Genomic DNA, 13,210 nt, shown 5'->3' on the forward strand with positions numbered 1-13,210 from the left:
AATCTCTCGCTTTCTCCAAAATGTTTCCTCTTTTGTAGGATTCCCATAAACTAATCAAGACCCACCTGAATGGGTGGAGACACGTCTCCACCTAATCCAGCTTCACAACCGCTCTTGATTGAGTCACATCTCCAGGGAGATGACCTAATTATAGTTTCAAACATACAGTGCTGAATAGGGATTAGAAGAAACAGCTGCCTTTACAAAATGGGATTAAGATTAAAACATGGCTTTTCTAGGGTACATACATCTTTTCAAACCAGCAAACACACATTCAGAGAATATTTTTAAGAACCTTAAGTCAGGGGGTGCAAGGGTAGTTCAGTGGTAGAATTCTCTCCTGCCATGTGGGAGACATGGGTTTGATTCCCAGTCTGTATACGTCCCCCAAAAAACAAACAAGCAAAACAAAGAAACGAAAATTCAACAAATGGTGCGGCAATAAACAGGACATTCACATGGAAAAATAATGAAATGTGACCCACCATACAGCATACAATTAAAAGTATCTAAAGTGAGGATAGGCTACTGAGAGCTGCTTCTGTCCTGACAAGCTTCAGTGGCTTGGGTCAGCCCTGTGGGAGTGGAGACCGTGAACTTGGTGGCTTTGTGGCAGACAGACCTCCCATCCAGTCTGGCCTCAGTGTTTCTGTTCCACCAAGTCAGCACTACCCCTGTTGTACCATGTCTTTGACCTTCAGCCTCCATCCAGCATCTGAAGAGTGTAACTGGTCATGGTCTGCAGAAGGTTGTGGGAGCTTCCCATTCACAGTCCATTATCACCTTTTAATTGGTTGTCCTGTTTTATAAGTTTGAGGTCCTTGTCCCCCTGTTCATTTGGCAGCCTTGTTGCACTCCATGTCACCGTGGGTTCGTTATCAATATAGAATTAGCAGAAGACCAGCAAATTTCAGGTCAGGATTTCTCACATGAAGTTTGATTTTTAAGGTAAAGATTATCTTTTCTTTCCATGATTCACATAATTAAGAAAAGAGCCACTACTTCCTCCTTTGACCTCTGGAAAGAGGCAACTGGATATTATCCGAAGATTTCGGATTCTCTGTTGTGTGACTCTGAGGTTGCCTGTGACTGGCTAAAACTCACTCAGAAAACTTTCTGCAGCTCGAATACAGGTGGAGGAAAGTGAAGGAGGAAAAGGCGACAAGCGTTCTCAGCACCGTGGCCCTAGGGCCCGAGCTCGTCCTGCCAAGTCACCTGTCCGCTAGTAGGGTAGCCTTCTCGTCCTCTCTGCACCCTTCTGGTGCTCCACTGGTGTGACACTTAAGTCAAATGTCAGAAGATAGACAGAAAACAATGTGGGCCTTTATATTTTGCTCACCATAATAGCACAGAATTTAAGACATTAAGCTTTGGTTGACAGCTTTTGAAGCATGTAGTCTTATTGTTTTTAGTATTTTAAGATATTTAGACTAATTTTTAAGCTATGGGTAAGAACTAGAGACCTGCCATCTCTATAGCCCCAAGGCAGGTCCTAAGACAGCCCTTCTCCCCACTCACACAGAGAGGAGCAGCTCTTTTCTTTTTTAAGCTCACTAATAGAGATCCCAAATGTCCTCCAGGAGTCATGTCACTGTGACAGTTACGTCTGCCAGAGAGTACCTCTTGTGCTTCCAGAGAGACCATCTTCACTTACTGTCTTTTATTCTTTTGTCACAGAAGATGCAGCATCTTTAACAAAGAAAGGTATTGATTGGCTATAGTTCAAGCTTTTATTACCTTATGTTAAGATTAAAGTTTCTTTTTTGAAGTAGAAATGCACATTGGGTTACAAATGTAGCCTCTTCAGATTGAAAAAAAAACAAAACCAAACCAGCCCTGGCGGCTCCTGCCAGCAGGATCTTTTGTTTCTTGTTCTAACAGTAAAGACTCCTCGCCCGCCCTGGCTTCCAAAGTGGACCAGTTGGAAGGCATGCTGAAGATGCTGCGGGAAGACTTGAAGAAGGTAAACATTTATTCCCAAAGTAAATCAAACTGCCTTGAACTGCATGAGCCCTTCTTTAGGAGTGTAAGTGGAATAAGACGTGAGGGCTTTTCCTGTTTTCTCTGTGCCCCCATACATGCTTGGTTTGTTTTCCATGCAAGAACTTTTTATTTGTAATCAATGGCAAACATAGGTCTAAACAACCCCTTTCAATTATGTTCACCTTCAAAACGGTAATATTACTTACAGACCCACCCCCGACTTGATTAGGAGACTGGTTGGAGCACACTTCCTATTGGCCCACATAGTGCAAGAAAGTTTTTTTTTTGGTCACATGCACGGAAAAATTGTCCCTTTTTTTGTGAAAGCTTTTGAACCTCAGTCAGCGTGCCCACCCCCCACCCAGCCTCCCACTAACCTCTTATGTAGTGTGTCAGTAGCCGAGACACACTTTGTTGTTACTTGGGCTTTATTTGCACTTTTGCACCAAAACAGCTAGGTCTAATTTTCCTTGTTGGGTAGCTTCGATTATATTAGGACGTCAGCCACCAAACTAGTAGTCTAAAATTTAAGACAGTCCTTATTAACAAAGACGTGAAAATACGTATAGCTGTATTTACATTCCAAGATAAACCTATAGTGAGGTTCTGTTTCCGTGGTTTTGGGTAGCTGAATGCCCAGCATCAGGCTCTGTGTTTGGTGGAAAGAAGAATGCAAACGGGTCAAGGGTCAAAACAGATCCATGGCTACTTGTAGCAGCTGGGCAAGGTGGGGCCTCACCTCTTAGTGCTTCTCCTCTTCACTCTACCTCCCAGGAGAAAGAAGACAAAGCCCACCTCCAGGCCGAAGTTCAGCACTTGCGGGAAGACAACTTGAGGCTGCAGGAGGAGTCCCAGAATGCCTCGGACAAACTGAAGAAGTTCACGGAATGGGTCTTCAATACAATAGACATGAGCTAGGGAAGGCTGCGGTGGGATGGAGAAGGGGGTCCCCAGGGAATGCTCTCCGCGAGCGCTTTGAAGCCCCTTGTTCATGCCATTGAAAGCATTCGCAGAGCGCCTTCCCCAGCTTCCCACTTTGTCTCCTTTCGGGGAGTGCACAGCACATCAGTTGCAGATCAACAATCATTCTCTGCCTTTTGTAGAAAAGCAAAATGAAAAAGTAAATAAAAATTTTAAAAAGCAAAATAAAAGTTTAACGGCTAAAATGTGAATGTCTTTATTTTTTTGCACAATATCTTTATCTGTTATATATTTTAAAAAGAAATTGGGCCTAGGACCAGGGTCCGCCCTGGCACAGCTGCCTCTATTTCCATCAGCTTTTTCTTATCTACTTCACATAACCCAAGCTTTCCCTTGTTATACTGACAGATATCACTGTTCCTAGGAAAATAATGTTTTTTTAGTTGTTTATTTGGGGGATGGGGAGGGGTACTTTCCTTACCTTCGTTCCTAAAATGCCTGGAGAGGGAGGTGCTTTTAGAAAATGCCTGCTTCCCTTGAATGATTTATGCATGAGCTAGTGCTGTTTGTCCCTATCTTACAGAGATCAGCAGGATGGGGTTATTTAACAAAACACGGTCAGTAAACCAGAGAGAGGCTAGAGACAGTGCCCCTTTTCATAGCCCACGTTGTGAGGTCACTTGCTGCCGCCTGCCTTTCCTGCAGGGAGGTGTCCCCAGGTGCGGTCCTCCGAGTGAATACTGCTTTTGGTTGGCTTACATGTGCCCCACTAAATTAATCTGCCTCTCTACAGCTTCCTGACTCCAAATATTAATTGGTTTCAAATTCACCCCTTAATTTTTTTTTAATCTCCTGTTATTCCCGTTGTATGCATGTTGGTCAAAAGTATAGTTTTGTTTGAGATTTTTGAAGCTAAAAATGTGGCAACTTGGTTTTGAAGTTGGTGAAAATGACAGCAGCTTGCTCAGAATGACTATATTAATAAATCAATAAATCTTGCTCAAAAACAAGACTTCACCAGTGTTTGTAACCAGGGCAAGCTAAAAGTGAATGTTAAATTGTGACTTTTAATACTTGCTTTTCAGGAGCAATGACTGTGATTCTAGAATGGGCTTTTGAAATCTGCCTGTCTCAGCGTGAATATAAACATGGTATTTTCTGCATCCTTTTGTGACCATCAAAAAGATTTTGCTACAGAAATAATTGGTGTATGACTTTTCCAGTCTGCTCTAGGTCTCTGGGGAGTTGTTCCAAGACTCTCACTACTGCAGAGTCCAGAGACCTGGCCAGCTGTTCTGAGAAAGCCCGAGTGGCCTTGTTTCTTGCCTTCATAATTGTAACTTAACTTCCACCTCTTGTCGCTTGAGTGGCGACTCTGGTCTGAGGGAGTGTTCAGCAATCTATTGGCATCTGCTAGGATGTTCCTCTCCCCAAATAATCTCCATTCATTTTTCTCTCCACCCCCAAAAGACACAAGATGGAATTTCCTGTCTTCTCCCTACCCTGTACTGCCAGATTTTCATGCTACAGTTTAATTCATGGTTGCAATTTCTCCATGGAATTTTTCTTCTGGTGACATTTCTGTCATGGAAATAGGAAGATTTCAGAGTGCTTTGTAATGATCTCAATTGTCTGTCTCTTTCTCTCTTTGAATTAATTGTATGAAGGAGATTGTACATTGCCTGATATCTCTGTAAATGAGAAATATCGCTAACATTCAAGCATTCTGAAGTCTTGCTTACCTTTCTGAGTTTAGTTTTTATTTTGTTTTGGGACTTGGGGCAAGCTATTTATTAGAGTTTTGCAACAGAGTTCTTGTTTGAAGCCTCTAAAGACTACTTGTAAAATTCAAACAATAAAATTCATTTTAAACACTCTTTTTAAATGCTTTTGTATTATTGCTTCAGGTTTTCTTGAGACCACCCAGTAACTGACCCTCCTTTGCATCCTTAATTTTTCATTAAGCTCCATTAACACTAAAGGTGATTCTGAAAAGTTTCTATCCTTTTTAGAATTTTAATAGGCTTTTTTTTACTCTTTGCCCACAAGTCCACAGAGAATTCCCAGTTTGCCTTTTCTGCTTATGACTTAATATTTCCAGAGTACATTATAATTAGTTCACTCTTCATTATCCATGTGTGGATTTTCTACAACAACATTGACATTTCCTGAGTTCCAGCACACTTTAACTGCCTGTATTGCATCTTCCAACTCTCAGTGTTAGATGTTGTGTGCTTGGGGAATACAAATGCCTGTTAATTTTAGGTTGCACAAAATATAATTAGAAAGGTTCATCTACAGACGAAAAATCACAATGCATCCCAAAGCCAGAGAGAACCAAATTGTTTAATCTACCACGTCACTGTTGCTGTCCAGCAGTGCAGATAATTGGGAATTAAAAGTAGTGTTTTTTTCCTGTTATTTGGTTCAACAGTTCTACAAATTCTAAAATTACAGGACAGGGTGAGAATAGATGCCATAAAATCTTCTGAATACCATTCTGAAGAAGGTCTGCTTAGACCATGATTTGTACATGGTTTGGGGGGGGGGTTGCACGTTGTTTATGAAGGGCTCACCACGTGGCTCAGGAGTTTCTAGGGGAAGGTAACATTGCTCTGATGGAGGCTGTGAGCTGAATGGAGAAGCCATGGTGGCTGTAGATGACAAGCTGGGTTGGGTGACTAAAATTGATAGCTCAAAGGCAAAGAAAACAGACCCAGTCAGCTTAAGCAATTGGCCTCTAGTTAAGTGTAGAATGATGGCCTGACCCCAGATCAAGGCAGTGTTCAGCACCCCTGTGGTGCTAACTCCCCCAGAACGAACAAAGTTGAGATTAAAGTACAAGACTACGCTTTGGTCAGAAAGACACGTAGCCATTAAAGACTTGAGCGTTGTTAAACAAAAACTGTTATTTTAAGAGAATAATGATACCAGGGTAATGTCAAATAACTTTTTTCCTATGTGAATTACACCACCAAAGACCAGAAATCATCACAAGCTGATGAAAAAAAGATATTTGACTTAGAGTGGGGCTCTAATCCCTTAGTTAGCAGCTGTGTTGCCTTAGGTAAATTACTTGATTTCTCTCTCAGCTTGGTTTTCTCATCTGGTAAAAATACTAAAAGCCCCATATATTATTTTAAGGATTAAATGAGATAATATATATAAAGCCAGTAACTGGCAAATTGTAGACACTCAGTAAATACGCCTTCTGTTGTCTTCCATCTCGTATAGATTAAGGTCCTGATGTTGTCTTCTAAGAGGGAGCCATGGAAGAGCCAATAATGAACAAGTCCACTCTGTTTACTGTCAGGTGCTTTTAATACAGTGCTGTGTATTTCACAAGAGTGACTCCCAAACTTGAGGGAGCATCAGAGTCACCTGGAGGGTTTGGTCAACCCCAGGTTATTGAGCCACACCCCAAGGTCTGTGATTGAGCAGATCTGGGGAGGAGCCCCAGTATTTGTATTTCCTAGATTCTCAGGTAATGTGTTAGAAACAAGACTTTCAGACAATGATGTTAACAGGAGGGTATCGGTAACAGAAGGAAATAGAAGCTGTATTGAGAGGCACTTGTCCATATCCAGACACCTGAATGTAATGTTGACCAGTAAACTGATTCAGAATGCCAAAGAGGGGAAACAGGCCCAAGCTGTAACTAGAGAGAGTTTCATTGATAAAAGGAATAATTTTTTGTGAAGGTGATTTAGAATACCCTTTGCACAAAACGAAACTCTCTGCCAATTGGCTATTTTAAATCTTGTGTTGTCTAGTTGGGGCTGGAATGCCTCCATCAGCAGCACTAACACTCACTTATATGGGACTAGTTACCAGACCAGCAATGAATGGCCTTGGTGACCTTGGGGAGCTGAGAATTTGGATGACTGTGCTGGTAAGAAGAGCAGGGCGTAGGGATGATGGTAGAAGAGCCCCTAGACCAGCTCCACAGTGAGTGGCCCTCACCAGGGGTAGACTGGGAGAACGGGTTCCAGGCTGAGAGCATCCAATTTAAATAACCAGCTTCCAAATTCAGCCCAGCCTGGTCACTCCAATCTCCAAGAACCTTTTCAAACCTCAGTTACTAAACAAGCAGATTTCACAACTGCCCTTATACTGATCCTATGTGTTAAGAGATCTTTACCTAAATCCTCAGCCCATTTTCTCTGATACTATCCAGAGAGAAGGACTGTTTATCCTCTATCTTTGTATAGGCTATAGCTCAAAGACTTGGAGACACTGCTGTCTCTTTTGAGAAGGGTATTTATAACCTTGGTTTTACTTTTGCGTCCTTTGCCTCCTTTCATTGCTCTCCTGTGATCTCTCCAAGGATCCCCCTGCTCTCCCCCATCCTCCTTCTCCCCATCATTCCTTCAAGGAATCCAGAGCTCCCTTGATTCCTTCTGAATTATGCCCTTCCTGCCCTGCATACTTTCAAATCAAGCATTTCCTTCCATCTTGCTATCATGCATCTGAATTATCATATCTGAAACCCAGGATCGCTTTTCACCTTCCCCACCTCATTATGCCTCTCATTAGACCCTTTTAGCCACATTTGTCTTCAGTCCTGTGAAAAGCATTACTCAAATTTCCTTCCATTACTTACTCTAAATGGGAACATCTTATTATGCCTCTTAAACAGCTCCTCTGCTAGCTACTACCCCTTTAAATATATGCAGAGCCGTTTATCCTGCAATGCATACCTCTCATCACCCATTTTCAACCTGAATGAGCTCCCAGACAAAATACCGTAAACATTGAGTCCCTTATTTTGTGCCTTTAGATAAATGCGTTCCTTCAGGGATCTCCTCATGTGTTATCATTCCTTTTCCTTAACTAAAGTACTCGTGTTCTTTTTAATGGACCCACCAATCTCCCCATACTTTTTTTTTAATATATTGTTAGCACAGCACTGAATCTCTAATGAGCCCACTTAACCCTGCCTCTATGTAGTTCCTAATTTGGAGTTTAAGAAAAACATCACAAAAATAGCTGTACACACACTCACACAAAACAAAATCCAACTGTTTTTGCAAAGTAAAAATGGGTTGGAAGAGTGTGGTAGTTAGATTCAGGTGTCAGCTTGGCTAGGTGTAGGTGCCTAGTTTTATTGCTGTGGACATGAACCAATGGCATGTGAACCTCATCTGTTGCTGATTACATCTGCAGTTGGCTAGGAGGCATGCCTGCTGCAATGAATGATGTTTGCCTTAATTGCTGGAAGCTTAAATGAGTGAGCTCAACGTAGCACAGCCAAAGCAGCTCAGCATACCTCATCTCAGCACTCTCAGCTCAGCCCAGGCCTTTGGAGATGCAGAAAGGAATCACCCCCGGGGAAAGTTGTTGGAACCCAGAGGCCTGGAGAGAAGGCCAGCAGAGACCATCCTGTGCCTTCCTGTGTAAGAAAGAACCTCAGTTGAAAGTTAGCTGCCTTTCCTCTGAAGAACTATATGTTTTTAATTAAATAAATCCCTTTTATTAAAAGCCAGTCCATCTCTGGTGTGTTGCGTTCAGACAGCTAGCAAATGAGAACAGAGTGTACTAAATTCTTGTGGTTAAACTTACAAAATACCACAAACTGAGTAACTTAAAACAACAGAAGTCTATTCTTTTACAGTAGTGAAGGCTAGACATAAAAAAATCAAGCCATCCACAGGACCATGCTCTCATTGGAGGCTTCAGGGAAGGAATCCTTTGCAGCTTCCCGACTTCTGGTGGTGACTGGCCACCCTTGGTATTCAGTAGCTTGTGACCGTATTAACACCGGTTTCTGCTTTCCATCTTCATATAGCCTTTCCCCTGTGTGTCTGTGTCTCTTCTCTTCGTAAAAGGGAGACAATCTATAAAAGGGAGTTATATAGAGAAGATAGGATTTCACAAGTGACTGATTGCTGAGTCATTAAATTGATATCTCTTTTAGTCTCCAGTATCTTACAGCAGCTAGAAGTAAAAACCTAAAATTGTGCCCATGTCGACCTCTGAAATGTGTTCTGTAACTAATTATCGTGCTGTGCTTTGTTATCGCTTTTTTGTTTATATATTATTTTTCACCAAAAAGGAAGGAAAAAAGTCGATTGTGGTGATAAAAGGACACCAATCATTGGATTAGGACCTACCTTAATCCAGTATGACCCATTTTAACTTAATATCTGCAAAACTCCTATTTCCAAATAAGGTCCCATTCACAGATACCAGAGATTTGGACTCCAACGTATCTTTTGGGGAGGGACATGACTCAACCCTTAAATGGTGTGGGTTCACCTGTTGAGCACTGGCTCCTCAACTCCCTATAGCCTTAGCTACGTGCAGCTCTCTGCACACAATTTTATAAACTGGCTTGGTAGATGGACATTTGAGTTGATGTCCTGGATCTCATCAGCAAAGCCTTCTCCAAATTCCTCCTCCACCTTATGTTCCTGGAGTGAAAGCTCCCAGGAAGTACATTAAAGAAGGAATTTTATCCACATTCGAATAGCAAATTGGAAGTGACTAATTTGCTTGGAGGAAGTCCTCTAAAGTCACTTGTCTTAGTAGACAAGTGGGAAGGATTTGTAACTGACCTAGTGATTTTTAGTAACTGGCCATTTCTAAAGAGCTTGAAGGTTTTTGAAAACAGTCACTGATCTTAAGAACCGTAAATATTATTCTGCAATCTTAAGATAATTGATATGCTTAGCAAACCCTTTTGTTTCAGTTGGTACAAAGATAAACTCAGATCCAGGTAGGCATTTTCCAAATTAATGACATTATGCCTATTAAAGTATACCCCTAACATGCCTAATATAAAAGATCCCAGCTTGAGTAGGAGCTGGGACTTCATTTCACAGGCACTGAGAAGAGCAATTCTGCACAAGAGGAGAAAAGAACTGGTGGCTGGAGAAGAGATTACAAAATTGCTGACTGACTATGTAAGTATCTGAGAAACTATCAAGGAGAAGCCAGCCGTGAGCTTTGTGTTCCTAGAGGACAGAACTGGGACCAGTGGAGACAAGTTTCAAGGTCAATGGCAATTAGGTGATCTGTGCTTGAAGCCAACAACTGAAATGAAGAGTGAGACAAGGCGCCATTTGCATTGATGCCATAGCTTCTCCCTTTCTAATGGACTCCTGTTCTCATTAAATATGTTTGGAATCATGAATTACAGACTCAGACTGAAAGGGACCTTTAAAGTTATATAGCGCTAGTCCCCAGCCCAGGCCTGAAACTCTTCATCATCCAGCCACATGGGCAGCCACCTGTGTTAGAGCACATTCAATAATGGGGAGCTCACCCCATTTAATTTTTCAACTTCTAAGCCCTTCCTTATATTTTTGTAACTACTACCCATTCTACCACTTCAAATTATTCAGAATAATAAATCTCTCTTCCCAGGTTTTAGCCCATAATATGTTAGAAAATAGTTTTCAGGTCTTCCCAAAGTTATTTCTTCCCCAAGCTAAAAATTCTCTATTTCCTCGTCTTTTCCTGGTTTCTAGCCACCTCCCCCACCGTACTATAATCTTACGTAATTGCTTTACATGCATTAGTCCATCTAGTCTTCACAGCAGCACTGTGAGGTAAATGTTATTACTGTCCCCATCTTATAAAACAAGAAACTGAAGCCTCAAGAGACAAATCAATTGGTTTGTGGTAAAACAGCTGGTAAGTAATGGAGCTGGGATTCAAACCCAGGCCTCTTGTTTCAGAGCCAATATTTAATCTTCCCCTAGGTCATTGGTATCAAAGTATAGTCTCCAGATCACCAGCTGCAACAGCACCTGGGAAGGCGCCTTAATGGACAATATTCTGGGCCCCACCCCAGAGTTTCTGATTCCCCAGGTCCTGAATGGGATCCAAGAATTTATCTAGTTCCCGAGTACGATAGGACATATCCTGACCCCCAAAGATGTCACACCTTTACCCCTGGAACCTAGGGATATATTCCTCACGTGACAAAAGGGACTTTGCAGTTGTGATTAAATTAAGGTCTTGATATGAAGAGCTTATCCTGGGTTATCCTTGTGGGTCCTGTGTAGCCACAAGGTTCTCTATGCTAACTGATGCTGATTCTACTGCTCCGGAGACCACACTTTGAGAACCACTGGTCTAAATACGCTGCCTCTCTTAACAAAGCCTATAGCAGATTAGTTTTGCATTTGCTGCCTTACACTGCTTTCCCAGTTTATGCTTAGAGTGAACTAAAACCCCTAAATGCTCTCTCCCATCGTCTGCCCATCAGTTTCTAACCTTTCATGCCTGTTTACTTGGTTATTTGGGCCCTAAATGAGGACTTGACAAGTATTTCATTTTGCCATATTTGAATCATTACAATAGCCTGGAGATGGGCCAACTATGGCCTATGGGCCAGATTTAGCCCATAGCTTGTTTTTATACAGACTGTGAACTAAGAATAATTTTTACATTTTTGAAGGGTTATAAAACAAAGAAGAATATATGTCAAAATAAAAAAAACACCAAAAAACTAAAATATTTACTATCTGGCCCTTTACAGAACAAGTTTGCCAACTTCTGCTATAGTCAGCCATGACAATCTTGGATTCCGATTTTGATGACCGGTGAATTTCCTGTCCCTCCCATCCCATGTTATCTGTACATTAAATGTGCATGACTTATCTTCATGCTATTCATACAAATGTTGGGGGGACAGGGCCCTATTACTTGTCATCAGAAAATGCCATGTAGCATGGCCTAACTTTGGCCATCAAAATCTTTGGGATGGTGTAATGGGTTGAATAGTCTCCTCTGAAAATTCATATTCACCTGGAACCCCAGAATGTGACCTAATTTGGAAATAGGGTCTCTTCAGGTGTAATTAGTTAAGATGAACTCATATTGGATTAGTGTGGTCCCTGATCCAATGACTGATATCCTTATAAGAAAAGACAGAGACACACTAACCCAGAGAGAAGGCCAGTGATGATGGAAGCATAGATTGGAGTGATGCGTGAACAAGCCAAGGGATACCAAACCCCAGAAGCCAGAAAAGAGTCATGGAATAGATTCTCTCACAGACCCTCCAGAAGGAACCCACTTCACCAACACCTTGATTTCAGACTGCTAGCCTTCAGAGCTGTGAAAAAATAAATTTCTATTGCTTTAAGTCACCTTGTCTGCATACTTTGTTATGGCAACCCTAGAAACTAATGCAGATTGTTGGGTTTTTGTTTTGTTTTTAACTAAACCAGTTTTCCCAGTGGGCACCTATTGGAACCAGCATACAGGCCATCTCTCCATCATGCCTACAGGATATCTGGAGAGACTTGCTGAAGTCCAGAAGTACCCCATACACCCTGGAGTGCCAGTCTATAACACGCTGCAATATATTCTATCCTCTTCATGAGGGAAGAATGAGTAAGCCAGCCTGACTTGTGTGCATGGAGCCTTACCCAAGGGACTAGACCGTAAGCATCCTGGGCACGGGGTCATAAATGGGAAGTCAACTAGAAGTTTGTCTTAAGGCCAGAAACAATGTCTCATTAGGGGACTTAGAAGAGAGGAAATGTTCAAGTGCTTCAGTAGCCTCTTTTATAAAATACGTACTTTCTGCCTATGGTTTTCAATTAAGAAACCATCTTCTCTGTCCAATTCTGGGCCAAATCTGGAAGTAAAAGAGGGTGTAGGAGGGCCAAGCCAATGGTTCTTCAACTTTTAAGAATACGTTAATTACAGCCCCTCTTTAAAAAAAAAACATTATGCTAAGTGAAAGAAATCAGATGGAAAGTGTTACATATTGTATGATTCTATTTATATAAATGTAAACATTAATTTATAGAGATAGAATTAGATCAGTGGTTATGTAGGGCTGGGGAAGGATTGGGGATTGAGAGGGAACTGATAAGGGGTAGAAATTTTTGTTTTTTTTTTTTTTGAGTAATGAAAATGCTCCAAAATTGATTGTGGTGACGAATGTGCAACCCTGTGATTATACTAAAAGCCACTGATTGTCCACTTTGAATGGACTGTATGATTGTGAATATATCTCAATAAAACTGCTTGTTTGCTTGCTTGTTTTAAAGAATGCATTAGCAACACCTGGAGAAGTTGTTTAAATTCCACTCCTGGACTGCAGGCCCAGAGTACTAGGTCTGAAATGGAGCCATGGAAACTTCATTTTAACAAGCGTCCTAAGTGATTATCATGTGGGTGGTTCCTGAACCACTCTTTGGAAACTCTGCCCTAAGCTTTCAAAAGTTTTTGGCGAGCCCTTCTGAGCCAAGGAGTAGCACATCAAGGCAAGGTGTGCTGGGTTAAGGTGTTGGCTGAATTGAGATGCCCGGATGCTCTGCTGCCCCTCAATGGGTGGAGAAAG

General features: G+C 41.7%; 1 protein-coding gene across 17 annotated transcripts in view; it reads left to right on the top strand.

Annotated features, from left to right (window-relative positions):
- The window catches only part of SIPA1L1 (signal induced proliferation associated 1 like 1), a 417,008-nt gene extending 412,227 nt beyond the window's left edge, over positions 1-4,781 (top strand). For all 17 annotated transcript variants that reach the window (XM_077122897.1, XM_077122901.1, XM_077122902.1 and 14 more), the window contains 2 exons: positions 1,882-1,963; positions 2,758-4,781. In XM_077122897.1, coding sequence (XP_076979012.1) covers positions 1,882-1,963; positions 2,758-2,901 — 226 coding nt within the window. In that variant the 3' untranslated portion in view covers positions 2,902-4,781. The remainder of the gene's footprint in view (positions 1-1,881; positions 1,964-2,757) is intronic.
- Positions 4,782-13,210: the final 8,429 nt, after the last annotated feature.

This window comes from Tamandua tetradactyla, chromosome 12 (genome assembly GCF_023851605.1).
Source record: "Tamandua tetradactyla isolate mTamTet1 chromosome 12, mTamTet1.pri, whole genome shotgun sequence".
Lineage (NCBI taxonomy): Eukaryota > Metazoa > Chordata > Mammalia > Pilosa > Myrmecophagidae > Tamandua > Tamandua tetradactyla.